Source organism: Emydura macquarii, unplaced genomic scaffold (assembly GCF_026122565.2).
Source record: "Emydura macquarii macquarii isolate MOO-44397 ecotype Brisbane River unplaced genomic scaffold, CSIRO-AGI_Emac_v2 contig_1483, whole genome shotgun sequence".
Classification (NCBI taxonomy): Eukaryota; Metazoa; Chordata; order Testudines; family Chelidae; genus Emydura; species Emydura macquarii.
In genome coordinates this window covers 16,718,944-16,737,253 of record NW_027131620.1, presented here as the reverse complement: position 1 = coordinate 16,737,253, position 18,310 = coordinate 16,718,944, and the positions used below count along the sequence as shown (strand labels likewise).

Sequence of the window (18,310 nt, the reverse complement as noted above, 5' to 3'; positions counted from 1 at the left end):
ACCACACCCCTGGAGCTTGTGTGCTACTCCCCAGCTCACTGGGATCATGAATGCAGTGGTTAAGGGAAGCGACTTTTTCTCTCTTTTCCAACTGAGTGTACATCTACGTGTTGAGCTAGAGGTGTAACTTCCAATCTGAGGAAACACATCTGTGCTAGTTGTGATCAAGTTAGCACACTGAAAATAGCAGCATAGCTGCAGCAGGGCAAGGGGGGGGCAGATTCTAGCTTTCCCAAGTACAATCTTGTCTGAGACTCTAGGTGTGTACTTGAGGCGGCTAGCTGATCTTGCTACCATGGCTACGCTCTGTTTTTAGGTAGGTCTCCTCCAACTGGAAATGATACTTCCAGCTTGAAGTGTTAATGTACAATGAGACATCTCCCATACCATTAAAATTAAATGTGTTTGAAAAGGGGGTGATACCAAATGAAGCCTGTTAATTCATCATTAATTCATATATCTCCAAACCGCCTGCATTTACTTTAGCTCCAGCTGAAGTCAGGGACTTTAATACTTTGGTTTGTGGCTGGTTGCTGTGTTTAAATGCTTTTTAGAGATATCTTAAAGCTGCACTAGCACCAGAAATGTTTGTTTCTCTCACATGAAGCAAAATGAGTAATGCTCTTCCTTTTGCATCTGTAAATCCCTGCATTGTGCATGATGCTATTGGTCTGCATGAGCTGGGCTGTTGAGCACACGTTATCCTATCGGTGCTGTTTGCTGGTGCCAATTCAAGGTCTATGGCATACAAAGGAGGGAGCACAAGCACAAAAGGGAGGCTTGCTGAAAATTTGGGCTTCAACAGCCATAGCATTCAGTTTATTGATCGAATGGGATGTGGTGACACTGAAAGAGCCATTACCAGCCTGTTATGACGTGGTCTGAGGGAGCCTTGGGCTGGGGAATCACTGACAAAAAAGACCTCAGGGGATTTCACAGAATCTGCTGTCTGCACCGTATTGGGTTACTGTAATGCACAGTGTCCACTTAGAATGGAGAGTGTGTTTCCACGCTCCTGTTTGCTTTCCTTGCCTCAGCTTCTCACGTACCAGAACTTCATTTCCAGGCTGACTCACCTAAAATGGGCCTGTCTGCAAAACATGAGGAAAGCTTATTAGCCAGCTAGCATGGACGGAGCATGGTGCCAAGGCGAACTTCTAGAGGAAGCTGCTCGCTGGTTTTGTCAGTAGAGCTGGGAAACAAGAACTGCCGCTGTGCTCATGGGTGGAGCATCCAGGCTACCCTGTCTGTATATTTAGACGTAGATTAGTGTGATCTGATGAGCTTTGACATGTATTGAAGAAACATTTTCCACCACTTTCTTGATAGCTAAATCTGTAGTAATTGGTCTCTTCTTTAAAAGGGCCAGCAGAGAGGCTGAACACTGAATACGCGAGGGAGACTCATCTCCTTTTTCACCCTTGGAGGTGTTCCCCCAGGCCAGAAATGAAAAGCGTTGGTGGGGAGCAGTGTGTTGGAAGCTTGCCTGTGCCATGCATGGCTTTGGGCTGTGTGTACCAATGTATGGGCTGTAGTTATGTCACAATCCCTTAGCTCTGGGAGGGATGGTACAGACACACACATGGAGACTGTGGTCTGAAATTTTCTGGTGTCACTGGGACACTAGCCTCGTTGGCTGGACTGGATGCAGCCCTTCCCTCTTGTGTGTGATGGCTGACTCTTGTTTTTCCAGGCTGTTGTTTGTGGAATGGATGGGAATCTCACTCTCTCGGCTGAGGTCAACCTTGCTGGTTTTGGGACAGCTCAGGCTGCATTGCTAGGCAGTATATGCTGCTGGGCTGCTTTTCTCTGGCGCTTCCCCTCATGTATATCTTTTCTCTCCCCTTCCTTGCAGTGACATTTCCCCAGTTTGCCTTCCCTACACCCCCCAGAACTCCCCTATCCTACCCAGGATTTCTAGAGAAGGAGAAATATGTCAACATGCTCTTCCTACCCCAATGGCAGATCAGCAACATTGCCTCATTTATATCTGTGTACTGGTCTAGTAGCTCTTGTCACACAGTTCTTGTCCTGGAGCCACAGAACTAGTCACTTTAGCTTAATGAGCCTGAATTATAGGGGCTGGTTTGGCTTTTTTTTTTTTTTTTTAAAACAAAGAGTGTGGCCCTCCACCTAGCCGAGAATGCCAGGAAACAATCCTTGTGTTTTCAGAGGTGATGCAGTGTAGTTGTCTCTACAAAAATGCGGAAAACTAAATCAGAAGAAGGTTGTATTTCTTAAAGAAAAAAAATACAAGAAATATTTTGGTGTTCTGCAATGCTGCTCCCAAACACCAATACTGAGCCCTTATAAAATGCTTTACGAGTATCAAAGCACTGTGTAAACTTTAGCTGCTCTCGCCTCATCCCACTCACTGTGAAGGAGATGTTAGTGTGCCGAGGGAGGCGGAGACACGCAGAGCTAAGAGACTTGACAAGGTGTCAGAGGGATTTAGTGTCAAAGATGGGATTAGAGGTCAGCAGCATTTGTCTCCCAGTCCACATTTCTCTCTCTCAGCAGCGAGACCGAGCGCAGTTTCCTAGTCATTACTGAAGGATTCTTCAGTCCGGCTGTGAAGAAGGGCAGAATGTTTTAGTCAGGTCACAGTAGTGTCTGCTTCTAACTTTTGAATCAGGTTTTGTAAGGAGTGACTGAGATCTTTGGGGATTTTTATTTTCCATTTTGAATCTCACTCGTATTGATAAGGATGAAGATTTTTAAAAGTATTTAGGCATCAACAGATGTAGATAGGTGCTAAGTGGGATTTTCTAAAGCACCTAGGTGCCTAATTCCCATTTAAATCTATGGGAGTTAGGCACCTAGGCATTGTTGTAAATCCCACTAGATGCCTATCTGTATCTTTAGGCACCTAAATACCTTTAAAAATCTGGCCATGAGAGACAAGAGTTTCTAAAGGTGCCAGTTGAGATAGCTATGGATTTGCCTATAGAAGGCCTCTAGTTCAGGGCTGGAAGGAAGGATTGCTGCCTGCTGCTAACTCCCTTCAGGGTAATAGTAAATTACACTGCAGGATGCTAGGGAATGGCGAGCAGCCCCTTTAAGGAAATCACACTCACCTGGTTTGTGGACTCTGCAGGCTCATATAAGCGTCACCTGGTGCACTAGTACTGCTTGTGCAGAAAGCAGCTTTGCTTGGTGTGGTTGTCACTGTGTTTGGCTGATGCTATTCTACACCACTAGCTTAGGCTGTCCTGCTGCCGGTTCCCTAATGTGGGCAGAGGGTGAACAGTACGCACCTGACGATAGCTGAAGGGGATTTTGTTCTGTGCAGTCACTGCTGGGTGATATTTCACTGCCTGTGCAGCTAAAACACCTTCCATTTGTGTCAATGGTTTCTGAGTGCTCACCCCAGGGCTCCCAGACTTCTCCTCCATGGGGCCTAATGATCACAGTCCTGAATCCCAGTTCATTGCTCTTGGGGATAGGTGCAAACATTCAAATGAGAACTTTGAAAGTCTGAGTGGACTGGGGCGGAAGCTGAGGTATCCAGGCTCGTCTCAAGGCAGACATTTGATGTGAAGGAGAGTGTCCTGAAAGGAAGGCCCAGTGTTGTATCTTCCCATCCCTTCCCTTCTCTGTTCTATCTAGGATCTTAAACTGTGCCAAAGATGGGGTATCTGAGCCACTTCTGGATTGCCTCATCCTGTTCTTCCCTCCCCTTTGCATGAGTGACAGTGCGTGGTGATGGGTTCCCTGATCGCCTCCGATGCTTTGAGCCGTCCATCTCCTGCTATGACAACACTTTTAACAGGAGCTACTGAGTAACTTGGCTACTGCGCCAATCCATTTGTTTGCCCGGTCACCTAGATACCCTTCTTCCCAGTCTAGCAATGGGCTTGGCTCTCTGAGAAGCAGGGGAGAAGCTCATCTGTGTGGCACTGAAGGCAGCACATTTTGCAACCAGCAGTGGCACAAAACAGTGAACAGGGAAATGAGTTGGGAATAAAGTCTGAAAATGCAGAGATGAGAGAGGCTGGAGCTGTATTGCTCTGGTCTGGATCCTGATTGCCCTGCAGGGAAAGGGGACACGAAGGTCAGAACTAGGGTTTTGATTTGGACCCAAAATGAACCAGTTCAGAGAAATGGACCTGAACCATGACTCAAAACTTGATTTGAACCCTGGTTGTGCCCATTTGCAGGATTGCAGCTTTAATGCCTAGGTTTGTTTGCTGCAATGAGTTTCTTTGTGGCCAGAAGCAGAAACACTGAAATCCTTGGGAAAGAAGGGGCCATTTTCATCACTGCCAGCCCAGCTGCCAGATCCAGAGGTCCAGTGAAACTCCAAGGAGCTACCTGCATGTCAGAATGCTCAGACCAGCCCCAGCTCTTTATCTTTCACTCGGTGCTATTGACAACAGCCCTGCTCCCGCAGCATAAACTCTGATGAATCAAACATTATTTGAAATAACCACAAAGCACCTCTCAATAGTAACAGTTGGGTAGCATAGCTAGCAACTAGAACAAATCCTTCCCTGAAGGAGAATAGATCCCGAAGGCATTTAGCCTGCCTCTCTTACTCACCATTGTACCCCAAGGCCTGTAGAACCATTTCCACTGATCTGCAGGCTGATCATGTCAATGAGGCTTCACCTCTAACTGGATTCTCATAGAGATCGTCTCTGGAATGACTCCACTGTTTCCGGCTTATCTGTTCATACTAAGGAAATGGAATAACCAAAAGTCTTTGCTGCTCCCATCTGTTCTCCGTTTCCTTTGGTAACCTAGCAGAGAATACACATCTAAGTGAGATTCCCTTTGGTTATTTTCACAGACATGTAGTTATTCTGGGAATAAAAGGGTTAGAATTGGGTTATAGAATAGAATATGGGTTAGCCTAACCATTCTTTCCAATGCATCTACACTCTGAGCTGAAAGACAGCAGGTCTTGGGATTAGGGTACTGAACTGGGATTCAGGAGAACTGGGTTCTGCTGCTAGGTCTGCTGTAAACTTCCTGTGTGCCTCAGTTTCCCCATGTGTAAAACGTGGCTGATAATACAGGGATTGTGTGGGGCTTCATTCATTAATGTTTGTGATGTGAAAAGATACTATAGTCATGAACAACAGAGAAATGCATATAAATAAGACACCTGATACAAATTGCTCTTTTTAGGTCTTTCCCAGAACTGAGTTTTTATCTAAAACACAAACTAGCCACCACTTCTGTGGAGTCAAAGCAACAGATTTTGACATATTTTTGGCCTAGTGCATTTTTAAACTGAAAAGGATTTCATCTTCATCAAAAGGCGTTTGCAGACAGCTTTATCAGTTTTCCAGATTCCTGATCTCAAGGGAAATCCTTATCTCAACAATTAAAAAAAAAAAAAAAAGGAAAATCAAAGTGCAGCTTCATTCGGAAGAGTGACTGTAAAAAATGTCAGCTTCTCAATCAACAGATCTGCTATGTTATGCAAAGCCACAGCCACAGCCACCCGCTCTTCTGACAAATGGGATTTTTCTTTTTTTATTCCCATTAGCGAGCCTCCACAGACAAGACAGATCTGGAGTCTATTCCTTCATGTGTATCATCAATGAAATTGTTTACTGAGTTTCAATCAGTGACACTTGGGCAAACCCACAGAAGACAATGGGATTGCAGAGGTGTCACTGAGGGACTATATTCACTGCACAACCTTTCTGACTGGTGGTGATACACATGAGGGAGATAACCCAGAACTGCATGTTATGCAGGAGGTCAGACTAGGTGATCATAATGGTCCCTTCTGGACTTAAAAGCTGTGAATTTTGACTCTTGAGCCCAAAAGGCCTGGTAGGAAAATTTTGCATCACAGCTTATTTGCACTGGGTAATTGACTTTTTGTTTTAATGAAAATTTTTCACAGAAACTGTTTTCCTTGAAAATTTCCAATTTTTTCTTTTTGTTGGAAAATGGAAAGAACCCAAACTGAAAATACTTTGGTTTTTCAATTTTAGGCAAAAATATTTTTGGTTTATAGTTGCCAAAAACTGAAAGATACGTGGGTTTTGATGAAGAATCAACATTTTCCTCAGGAAAGAATACTCTTTGCTAATCAGCTCTTGAGCCCACCTTTAGTCTGCAGGGCTGTCAGTCAGGAAAAACATACCTTTACTAAGAAATGCAACGTATTTAATCTTGGAACCACTGAGAAATGTGCTCCCTTTATCATGCATGGAATCTGTTTTTAGTCCTGTCACCCCACCTTTCTCCCTGTGCCATATTGCACTTGAACAAAAGGAGGCTGGAAAGGTTTTCTCCATGGGGTCCTTGACTTTGGAATTGATGCTTCCCCACACACACACACGTGCGTGCACTTGATATGGAATAGCCCAAATTTGTCAATCTGAGGTGCACGCTGTCAGGCCCAAATGCATCCCCAAAGAGGGAGTGGACGGAAGGTTGGAAGAGCTTGATTGCTATGTCTTCTGTAAAAGGGTTTTGCTTTATTGTCTTTGATGTGTTTGTTGGTGGAATGCATCGTCCAATTTGGTCTTACTGTGGAAGTTAATTATACAAGCGGCACGCGGAGCGTGAGATGAGCTCCTTTTTATATAGTTTGTCAGTCTAAATCACTAGCATTTGTAGGGATTGTTCACAGCATGAGGGCAGTGTGCCTTGTGTATTACTGTGTGGTTGATCACAGGCACGGGGCTGCACAGACTGGTTGGCTAGGCTGTATGCTGTGATTGGAGGAAGTTGTATGCTCATTCTCACCCTCCTGCTACCAGGCAAAGAAGCAGACAAAAGCATGGGAGCAGGCCAAGAAAACAGGGGAAAGGAAGTACAGCAGCTAATAGTGAGAGATTGAATCTACCGTTCTGTCTCCAGAGAACTGCATTAACTTTGTCATGACATACTTTCAGCCAAGTTGGAGGGTGAATGGAAAGGCTTTTAGATTCTAATTCAGGGCTCTATGTTCTTCCTGTAGCAGGTGATGACAGCAGTAAGGGTTAAAGCATTTGCTACATTCCTTACACTGATGTCTCTGATGCCCTCAACTCTTGCAGGGCAAACAAGGCCCATGCAGTTGTATAATGCAGTCTGCTTTATTTCCGATATGTGGGGCCTAAGGAGACTGCAAGTCCCAGCAGGCAGTGCTCCATCCTGAGCTGTCTCGGGGCACTGCATGTTGGGACCCGCAGTCTGCAAGAGCTGCCTCTCCATTTGAAAGAGAAGGGCAGCTGCCTGCCACCTATAACCCTGGACTCCCAGCTAGGTATGTTGGTCCCTCATCTGGGACAATGGCTGCCTGAGTGCAGCATTGAAGAACACGATATATTAATTAAGCAGCAAGAAAGCAATATTGAATTAGGAAACCTTAGAATGTTTTAGTGATCAAGTTTCCCCTGCTCAGAATGGGGATCCTTTGATAGACATCTTGATGAAGATAGCTGCAGGTTCGTCTGCCGTAAGATTAATATCACTTTAATTGTTCTATGGGGAAGTATCATTCCAGTGAAGGATACAAGTAGCTTTGAGCTATTTAGGACTGAGGAGAATATTTCAGTATTTTAAAAATTCACCAGGTAATCATAAAGACTAATGCTTGCTGCGCTTGTTAGATTTCAGAGAACTTTGACAACAATTCCTTGCTCCTTAAGCATTCCCTAAAAAAGATGCTTTCCTTCAAGACAGGGTGGTCTGAGGATTGCCCTTTATGCAGAAGGAAGGAGAGAAGGTACTGTTTATCTAGCTAACTAGCATAGGTATTTGCACAGTGCCGATTACTTCAGTATCTGAGTGCTTGTACAACTGAGTGAAAATCCCAGTGCATCTCACAAATTGGTTGTTTAAGAAATTAGATTAGAAATCAGAATAATTTCAAGATTATTACATTTTATCTTTTTTAAATACAGTGACATACTTTAGAACAGTATGTCTATTTCCTGCATTAAGTAGTGCTGCATTGTTTTTATTGTATTTACTACTTACATAGTGCCCGTTGAACCTTGTCTGCACTAGCACTTGTAGTAGAACTTGTAGCACTTGGTAAAATTTATGTCACTCGGGGGTGTGAAAAAACCACCCTCCTAAGCAACGTAAGTTTTGCTAGCATAAGTGCTTGTGTGGACAGCGCTATGTTGGTGGGAGATGCTCTTCCGCCAACATAGGTACTGCCGCTCGTTTAGGTGGTTTTATTATGTCTGCAGGGAAGCTCGCTCCTGCCAACATAATGTGGCTACACAAGTCCTTTTCCAGCTGTGCCAAGATAGCTGTGCCACTGAAAGTTTTAAGTGTAGACTAGCCCTTGGTGTGCATGATCGTAAACAACTATCAGCAAAAACCCTGCCCTAAGGAGCTTAAATTGGATGGATACAACACCCACAAAGGATGATATGCAAAGGGTGAGAGGATAGTGAGGCCTCCATCTAGCATTTAGAGCAGACACTTCTCTATTTGCATAGGGGTGAAGGGTTGGGAGAGAGAGATGGATGGGACAAATCTGAATAGAAGCATGGGCAGGAGAAGGAGAAGAAGAGATGGCTAAAGGGAAGAGGTAGAGCAGAATGTTGCCGTAGAGTTATGGGTGATCAGTGATTGGGAAGAGAAGGCTCCAAGCATAGAACCAAAAATGGAGAAGCAGCCAAAAGCATCTGTACATTACACATATTGACCATCCACTCTCACCCCCCAAGTTATGGTGTTGCCATAGGCCTAAATGTGTATGGAACTTTCCTTGTTTTTTTCAGAATGTTGTAAATGTTATTGCTGAGTCAAATTATGATATCTTAAATTCCCCACGGCACTGGTACGGCAATGTACCCAGTGTGGCATTTATTGATTAAATGGACAGTGGCCATCAAGACCCAGACTTTTAGAAGAGTTGGGAGTGCACTTTGCAGGTTCAGTTAGAGTAACTGTACATGCAGTCAGGGACTTGCACACTTGAAATGAACATAACTAGCCATATGTATACACAGTTATCGAGTTTGGATTTGCAAGTGCAGCAATTGTGCATTCAGTTAGATGTGCAATTCTTTCTTCATTTTACACATCCAACTTTTCTGAATACCCTGAAGCCAATTTGTTACATATATGATATATAGCGCTATCTGACCTGTCAAATTAATGCATGTAATATGTAGCATGTAGGAATCCCAGGCAGGACCAGGGCCCCATTGAGCTAGGCACTGTACAAACAAGTAACTAAGAAGACAGTCCCGTCCCTGAGAGCTCACAAGACAGGACACAACAAGCTGATGAAACAAACGGGGTAGGTGTGGGTTGAGAATAGACTGTAACAATAGAGCAAATGGGTTAGCAGAGAAGCCAAGCTGCCTTTCATTTAACATGCTGATTAGTCAAAATTCATGTAACGTTTTTGGAACCAGTGATATCTGGAATGATCAGAAAAAAGGGGCTCACTCAGTCAGTCATTCCCGATGGGGGTCTCTGCATCAGTCTGACCAAGGAAAACACCGAGTGGTAAGAGCTGTGCTGAATGGGGCTGTACTCCTGCACAGTGCACAGAATAACTCTCCCTACTGAATGTGAAATAGTTGGAGCAGGCATCTGAGCTATTCCACTATTTCTGGCTACAAGGTCAACTCGGCACCTGTAGGTTGTAAGTGACTCTCGGGCCATATCTGGCATTTACAGTATTCTCGGCTAATTCTAATCTCATCTACAGTCTAATAAAATGTGGATGCACAAAATTCATAAAAAGTCCAAGAAGATGGATTTATTGGCTTGGCTTATGGGCTCACCTGTTAGTGATCATGCTCAACTGCAATTCTGGTGCCCTCATGGGATATTAGTAGCAACCAGAGGAAGAGATTGGGCAACACTATTGGGAGTCAGCCAGAAAAGAGAGGAATGGTGCTGTATCCCTGCCCTTATACAAAAACGACTACAGCATTCGAGCTTTTCTACTCTATCAAAGGGAGAACTAGCTAAATCTTAAGCCATGCCGGTGGCTCAACAGCAGCACAAGGCATCACCATATATGAAAGGCTGATTCTGGAGCAATAGCAGGATATCAACTCCCCAAAGTACCATAAAGGGGGACTAAAATACAGGGCAACGCACTCCAGGGGCAATGGACAGCATGCCACATGCATCACATGCATATCTCCTCCTGACGTCAGCTTCAGACAAGTGCTCCCCCTTCCGAAGAATTCATGCAAGCTATTTTTAATTGTGCCGACTGGGGAGATGAAATTAGGTCGAGAACTTCTCCACTGCAACAACCTGAAGTCTGTGCTCCCTCATAGGTAGGCTGCTGCTGGCTTTCCCGGGGGTGCATTCCTAGATTTCTGCCTCCCTAGCTGGGACAGAGAGCTCTGTCATGATTTTTAAGGTCCCCTCTCCTTTGTTTCTGTTCACTGTGATACATTAGATTGGAATCGTGTGTATTATCTAGCACTGTTTTGAAGAAGAGCTATTGACTTCTGCCACCGATAAATTTAGATTGGAATTTTCAGAGGTGCCAGACTCTGCAGCACCCTCCTTCCCACACAAATATTCTGCCCTCCTTGTCTCCCCATGGTTTGCTTCCCGGAGTGGTGCTAGGTGTTTGCATAGAGCTGGCAGAAAAATGTTCCCATTTTTCACTAGCTCTAGCCTTGGGGGAAATTACTGGCTCTGAAGCACTTTCAAGTCTACAGCTGAAAAGCTACCTCTTGGTCCTCCTTCAAATCCCTCCTTCAAACTCTCCTTTGCTGAGATGCCTACAAAAAACTTAGCAAGGGTTAGACAGCTAGTGTGCTGAGACCACTGCCCACCAGGCTGAGCAGTATTCTCTTGTTGTTTCTCGGTACTTCCGTCTGTCTGTCTGCCTCCACTTGCTGCCTCTTGTCTTATACTCGTATTGGAAGCTCTTTGGGGTGGGGACCATCTTTTTGTTCAGTGTTTGTACAGCATCTAGTGCAATGGGGTCCTGGCCATGATTGGCCCAGGTGTTCCCCAGGTGCTAGAGTAATACAAATAATAAATAATACCTTTTAAAGGGCTCTGTAAGAGCTAGGTTTTGTTATTATTCAGAATCACTAACCAGCATCTGACTGGCCAACCAACATTATGATTGCATGCCTGTTCCTATCCTGCTGCTGGCAGAACACTAGCTCCTCTGCTGTAAGTTGGGTCTTATCTCCTCCCTCCCTCCCACCCAGACCAGCATGTTAGCACATCCTCCTTAGCAATCTCCACTCCTACCTTCCTCACTGCTACAGTCCCAGTATCACCCGGTCACAAGCATGCTGTGTGTGGAAGGTGAATGCACCATATTTATTTCCAAAGCCAATCAAGGTCTGGAAAATACGGGCACTAATCCCAGAACCTGGGATGTAATAAATGATCTAAATAACGGTAGCACCCAAGCCCAGGCAGTCAACATCTCCACCTGGGAGCAGTATCATGATGTGTGTGGGGGGTAATCAGACACTGAGCCCGTGGAGAGATGCCCGAGTGGAAGAGAACTTGTTTGAGTTGCATAGGCACAGGTTGCGGAGCTGACTCGGCTGCTTGGGCTCCCAGCGGCTGGCAGATCTCGACACATGAGGCGGGCAAGGTGCCAATTTCTAAACAGTGGCTCCACAGCATGCTGCAGCTGTAGTAACCATAGCCCCAAGTTCATCGTGTTAGAAGAATTGCGGGAAAACGCTACATCAGTGGGAGTGAGGCAGAGGCAAGCCTTGCAAAATGTGGGGAAATCAGCCGACATCATGACAATATCTCTTATTTACACAGCACGAGGATCCCAAACTCAGACTATGTGCCTGTGGGCAAATCACAATCAGTTACTGTGGTGAGACTCCGGACTCACTCCACTGCCTGCAATAACTGAGATCAGGATTGGCCCCGCCCACATTCCAATGAGGCCTCTCCCCTCTGCCGCACTACAGACCAGCTGGGATTTCAGTTGGGTACCATGCCCTCCTTCACTTCCTGTCCTGAACTCCTGTGCAGTTCCCCCAGAGGAAGGAGTTAGGCATTGATCTCAGACCAATGTAACAAGAGTTTGAACTGCGTTCCTCGGCTTTTCTTGGCCCTTGTTTAAAGTCAGAGCTGCCTCATGGCCACCCTAACTTATACCCATCATGCACGGACCATGTCCCCTTCATCTCCCAACACATTCTCCCTGCTGGGGGCTGTAAGAGAGGCAGTGTAGAGCCATTCTGACATACTGTGATCCCTGAGGGCCATCTCTGCTAGGTTTACTGCTGATGGAGTGGCATAGAGGGGCTGGAGCAGAGCACAGACTCTAGCCCCGTGGGACCACTTGTGTGAGTACGTGCTTGCCATGGTCAGTAAGGATTGCACAAATCCAGCCCTTGTTGTGGTGGTTTAAAGCCCCTCTGTTCCTGTGCTGGAGGAACAGAGGATCTGGTCCATCCTTTCAATGGGACTATAAGGGAGTGAGCTCTTTCCAACACACACAAGAGTGGCCCGTTCTAGCCCCAAACGTGCAACTTCAGCCTCTTGATCAGCGGGGCAGACAACATCCTCAGACACTGTCGGGCAGGTTCTGAGATTCCCAGCCTAATTTAGTAGCTAAATCCTGGGCTTCTTTATCTGGCTTGTCCCTCAAGGATCCAGGTGCAGGAGCTGCACTGGCAGGGTTTGTCAAGCTGCACTCATTCTTGAAGCGTTGCTTTGGAGAGTTAAAATGAGCACCTCTCTGCAAGGCGAAGGCTGCTTTCAGGCTCTACATGGAGCACTCTGAATCCATACTGATTCCCCAGGCACGAAAAGTGCATAAATATGCCACCAAGCCCTCCCCAGATTGTAGTGGAATTAATCACACTGATTATATGCTACCAAAAAAGGAGACACTTGCTCTGTTTACAGCTTCCCATGATCTCCTGTATGCAGTTGAGATATAAAATTGCAGACTTCTGTCTCATCAGCTAGTGTCTCTGAATGTTTCCGGAGCTCTAATAACTTTGGACAGAAAAACAAAAATTGTAGAAAAATATACCAAATAGCTCAGTTTGCGAGCTCAGAAGCAAGATTATGGGTAAATGTAAGCAATAGGATGAATCCTGTTCCCAACATAAAGAGAGAGGATTCCAGATAGAGGAATTCTGAAACAAAGGGGGACGTGTCATGGTCATCTGCATGTTAAGAGTCAGAATGCCCTTTGCGTTCCCAGGTATTTTACCGCATTGCTGAGCATGAAGGTTTGGGAATATTCTAGCCATTTAATTCTTTTCCATAATCTTTGTGACCAAGAATTGTGGAAGTTTCTATCTCATTTCACCCTTAAGAATCTTGGGGACAAAATTTCAGTAGCCTCTTTTATTGCACCTGCAATATTTGCATGCACCAACACCCTTTCTCCCACCCCCTTATGCATATGTAAATGGGTATTGGGCATAAGAGAATTAATCCTGGTGTCCTGGCTAAATGAAATTTGGGTGATTACATTCTGTCGACCTTAAATTCCTTTTGCAGGCTCAATGGAATATAGTATCTTTCCTCAGCTCTAGTTCTAAGAGGTTTCTATACCATTGTGTGCCATCAAACAGCATGTGTGTTTCACCCCAAAGGGGTCTGTGCATGAAGATCAATAATCATACATCTAACTGTCCATATGCATACAAATGTGTGTGGTTTTGCATAGGCACATTTACGTATCCACAAATATGGATTGGTGTGACTCAGGAAGCTGCTGAAAATCTGCTCTTGATGACAGTGTTAGGAAAACAAATATTTGTAGGCTTTGGATGGAACAGGGTGGCTTGTGTGTGTACAGAATTGGTCTCTTCTGTTCTGGAGATTCAATTGTACTGTTGAAGTCAGCTTCGTACTAAACAGGCGTCTTTGTTACAAAGCTAGCTTAACTTCTCACATGAAGACCATCGGGACCAAAATCTAGGTATCTTAGCAATATCACAGCCAGACAGATAACTTAGGTAGCTTTATGAAGCAAGCAAGAGACGTTTCTGTACGGGACTCAAGAAGCCAGCAAGAGGAGGCATCTGTGATTTTCATAGTACAAGGGCAGCTCTGGTCGTTGGTGTGGATAGGGGATCCTGCATGAAAAACTGGACTCATGTTTCTTTATGGTTACTTGAGAGGCATTCAGGACAGAACTTGCCCAGCTTTGCCCACTGTGGCATTCTGGGATCTGCGTGGGCCGCTCCTATGCAGGAAAGATGGAGCTGGCTATGTATCACACACAAGACCTTAGAGGCTGCAGTTGGCCCTTCAGCCATAATGTTGTTGTCATGTACAAATGCCCAAACTGTGCAAGACATATCTGAGAGCACGTCCTAGTGAGATTACTAATTGGCAGGTGGATAGGCTAAATTTTTCATTGCTCTGTCAGCCCACTTGTCCTAGGGATTATTGGGAAATGAGGGGCCAGATTTTTAATTCTTTCAGTGTTCTGTGTGTACCAATGCCAATGCGCCAGTGCTGAGCATGGCTTTGGAAGGCACTTAACATCATGATGGTGTTCTCTTCACAGGACCGCCCATGCCAAAGCCAAGGCAGATGGAGCTGAGCAAGCAGCTCATGCCGCTAACAGTGAATCGAGCATAGCCAGGACTATGGCCAGGGAACTGTCCCCAGACTTCTACCAGCCAGGTAAGGTGGGGGAGCAACTTCCACTTCATTCTCCACTGCTGTGCCCCAGTCAGCAGGGAGAGGAAGAGTGCAAGAGGAACAGAGGCTGAGAAGAGCAGAGGAGTGTTGTGCGATTTCCCAGTGAGTCAAACGCAGCCCACTGGTACAATATGGACTGGCCAGTTTGCTCAGTGATACTGACCCAAGACACTTTCCCAAAAGCCTTTCGTTCTCCAAGTTAGCAAGGGCTAGAAATGACTTGGAGGAAAAGAAAATCATTAAATAAATTGGAGCTAGCACCGCCCCTCCTCCATTTTCCCCTTTCTGTGGGTCTGGCTGCAGATTTGCCTGTGCCTTAATTGTGTTCCCATAATTATCTGCTTGTGCATCGGGGTTGTAGCTGTTCATCGCATGCAGACCTGCACTTTTGTGAAGCTCTATCTTGAATTTTGTTGGTCTAGCTTTGCGAGAGGAATACATAGTTTCATGTGGGTCTCTACACTGGACAGGGGGGCTATCAGGTTTAGCTAATTAATGCCTATACAATGCTGTGAGAAGGTTACTACTGCAAAATATTATCATTAGTGACTATTTAATTTGTTCCCATTGATGCAGATTAATCTGTTAGGAAAATACATGGAAGGCTATTTCTTGAGATTGAGCATTAGGGAGTTAATAGATGTGATGTTTAGTACTAGAACCTGCAACGTAAATGCCAGAAACTTTCCCTAACTACACCCAACTGGAAATACATTCTTCCTGAGTTTTGTAAACCTGACTTTCTCAAGTGAAGGAGCAGATCTAGTGGCTGGTGTAGACAACTTGCAGTCCAAACTCTGACATCTTTTTCCTGACTTGTTTTGTTACTTCAAGCAAGTCACTCCTCCTCTCTGTGCCTGAGTTTACAAGGAGGCTAGGTGATTTGCCTAAGGTAATACAGAAAATCAGTTGCGGAGGTGGGAATAGAATCCAGATATCCCAATTCCCAATCCCCTTCATTAAGCATTAGACCATGATGCTTACTTCTCTTTTGATTTGAATACCTTGAAGATTACAATGATCTCTAGTATTAACACATGAAAACAGGACACCTAGTAGGAAAGAAAAATTGTTCCTCTCCAACAAAGAGAGAAATTTTGCAGGTTGAAGGAGAAAAATCCTCACAGATATTGTCCAAATTCCCTGCAGACTTCTGTTGTCCCTGGCTATAATAGCTGAAATTTGTCCCTTTGTGGGAGGACTTCCTGGGTGCCCAAAGCATGGTAAATTCTGTTTAGCTGGCTTTAAGCTGGGAAGCACCACACACCTTGGCATATGTGTGAGCCAACATGTGATGCTTCAGTTAACAATAGCTCATTTGATCTCAGTATGAGACTGTCACCTGTCACTCATGGTTCCACAATTCACCCAGCGCATACCAGGGTATTTATAGCATGCATGTAAGAGGAAATCGGAATTCCCAGTGTATGTTTTTTTTCAGTATATATATAGATTTTTTTGCATCTGTGGTGATTTCATGACATAATTTGTGCAGCCTTTGCAAAATGCCACTCAGTCTGAAACAGCATGTCACTCCTGCTTCAAACCTCAGGTGCTTGAATCATCTAAACGCCTTTTGCATTTAGATTCACATCAGATTCTTGTGTCTTCTAATATTTTATTAATATTCCTGGTTTTCTTCTTCTACTCTCTTTTTTAATGTAAATTATATTTTATTGAGAGTGGGAGTACAGATAAGCACAATGATACAACGGTACCAGGAAAAGATGCATCTGTAAACAAAATTGCAATGGCCAGAATTTTCATTTACACTAAGATCCCTTTATACCACTCTGCCAGTTTAAAAGGGCGTAAACAGAGCATAAACTGAGAATCTGGCCCACTAGCAATCAAATTCCAAGCAAGTGTTATACAAATGAAAATCCTTCATGTCAATCTTCCTTACGTCAGGACGTTCTTCTCTTTTTTACTGAGTTTTATTTTAAGTACGTGTTTTTTAAATAACTCAGCAACCCCCAGTTTATCTGCAGACTTGAGTTTATGGGGCCCAAATAAATACCCAGAAATCATATATACACAAATGACCCAGAAATTATATATACACATTTATTCTCTTTTGCATGGTTTCAATACCATGGCAGTAATTCCCATGGCGTCTCATCACGTGATACATCAGTCATTTCTATTCACAGTGCTATCTCCTCAAGATTCAGGCCACAACTGGTTACACACACCTGGCAGCGTGATGTTTCATTGCAGATGCGTCCTTCCCGGTGTTATGTGTGCAAAATAGAGCTGGGTAAAGTTTTTTTGGATGAAACTTTTTGGCAACAGCAAAAGTTTCGCAAGTTCATGGCGGTTTTGTCAAATTGTCTAAAAAAGTCATAGCATTTGATGTCAACATTTTCAAAATGAAATGTTCTGATTTTTTGGGCTCAAACAGGATTTTTTATTGCAATATTTCCATCCATTTTATTTTTTTTTAAATGCAAAAAGGTACAAACACTGCTCAGAATTGGAACAAAATGTTTCATTTTGAGTCAACCAAAACCTTTCTTTCAAACCAAAATAATTTTTTTTATATTTTTTACTTTTTGCTTCACTAAGAACTCCAAAAATTTTATTTTTGGTTAGACTTGAAACAATTTTTGTCCTGATTTTTCAGAACTTCCACCAAACTGAAAGTCCACTGTTTGCACAGCTCTTGTTAAAGGAGTCCTGGACTTATAGAGTCAAGTTCCCCAGTGTATGTCTTCACTGCAGAGTTAGCTTGGGGGATTGACACACAAGTCTCAGCACCCAGGTTAGCCTAGCCTGACTGTAAGCATCCTCACAGCAAAGCTATGCCCATGTTTCTGTGTTCTCACCTGACCTTATCTCTCCCTGGGGGCATATCCCATGGTTCTTTGTACTGAAACTCTCTAGATTCATTCCCAGTTAATTATGTCAGTTGTGGGAGAACTTGTCTATCCTCTGGGTAGAACTGTGAGAAGGCATTGGGAGACTGTCCTTACTTGAGTGATTTTTGCCTCGAGTCTCACTATAAAGTGGGCAGTTTCCAGCCTAAGCAAAAGCAGTTTCTAACCTACACCCCTTTCCGGGCCAACCAGCCCGGGCTTAAAGCATCTCCAAACCCAGGTCAGAGTTTTTTCTGCGTGTACTGTTTGGCGGTTTGGGCTAAAACCCAGACAGGGGCCTTGGTAACTGTGCAGTGAAGACATAGCCCAAGAGGGCTGCACCCTCTTTTGTGGGTGCAACTCAAGTAGCTAGAAGTACGAAGTGCACATATTTGCACCTGCAGTTCATTTAGACAAGTGCAAAAATAGTGCATACGTTACCAGTGCAAACCACACCAGCAGTAAGGCAGGCCTTTCGTAAGCATTCTGCACTGTCCCCCAGCCAATATCACAGGTGTAACAAAAGGGGACAAAAGTCCTGCAGGGAGAGGGCCTAGCTGAATGTCACGCTCCCAGATGCAGGCGACGAGGCACAGACTGAGTGAAAGCCGGCGAGGGAGAGAGGCTGGGAGTGACTGGATGTTTGACATACCTGCTAGGATATTGATTTTTCTTGTGTGAATTATTCAGAGGGAGAAGACGGCACCAGCGGAGAGGCGAGGAAGCCCAAGCAGGCAGAGAGCTGCTGAGCGCTATTTTGAGGAGACTGAACAACTGGAGAAATGGCCTCCAAATTATCTCATTGCAGCCAGAAATAAATGGCCCTGAATGGGTCTTCGTATGATTGACAAGAGCGTGCAGGCAGGGTAGGGTGGTTAAAATAAATCCTATACCTCTTCCCC

The 18,310-nt window shown here is 44.6% G+C and overlaps 1 protein-coding gene and 1 long non-coding RNA gene across 5 annotated transcripts in view; both read left to right on the top strand.

The window, feature by feature from the left end:
* Positions 1-18,310, top strand: part of JPH2 (junctophilin 2) — a 55,176-nt gene that overhangs the window by 25,307 nt on the left and 11,559 nt on the right. For 2 of the 4 annotated variants that reach the window (XM_067554334.1, XM_067554335.1), the window contains exon 3: positions 14,414-14,532. The exons of 1 other annotated variant lie outside the window; for it this stretch is intronic. In XM_067554334.1, coding sequence (XP_067410435.1) covers positions 14,414-14,532 — 119 coding nt within the window. Of the gene's footprint in view, positions 1-1,066; positions 1,156-14,413; positions 14,533-18,310 lie in introns of those variants that run through there. One more of the 4 variants, XM_067554336.1, reaches the window with a different exon arrangement.
* On the top strand, positions 3,171-4,545 carry LOC137157371 (uncharacterized). The gene is made up of 2 exons (XR_010921096.1): positions 3,171-3,503; positions 3,610-4,545. It is a non-coding gene; the product is annotated as an uncharacterized lncRNA (long non-coding RNA).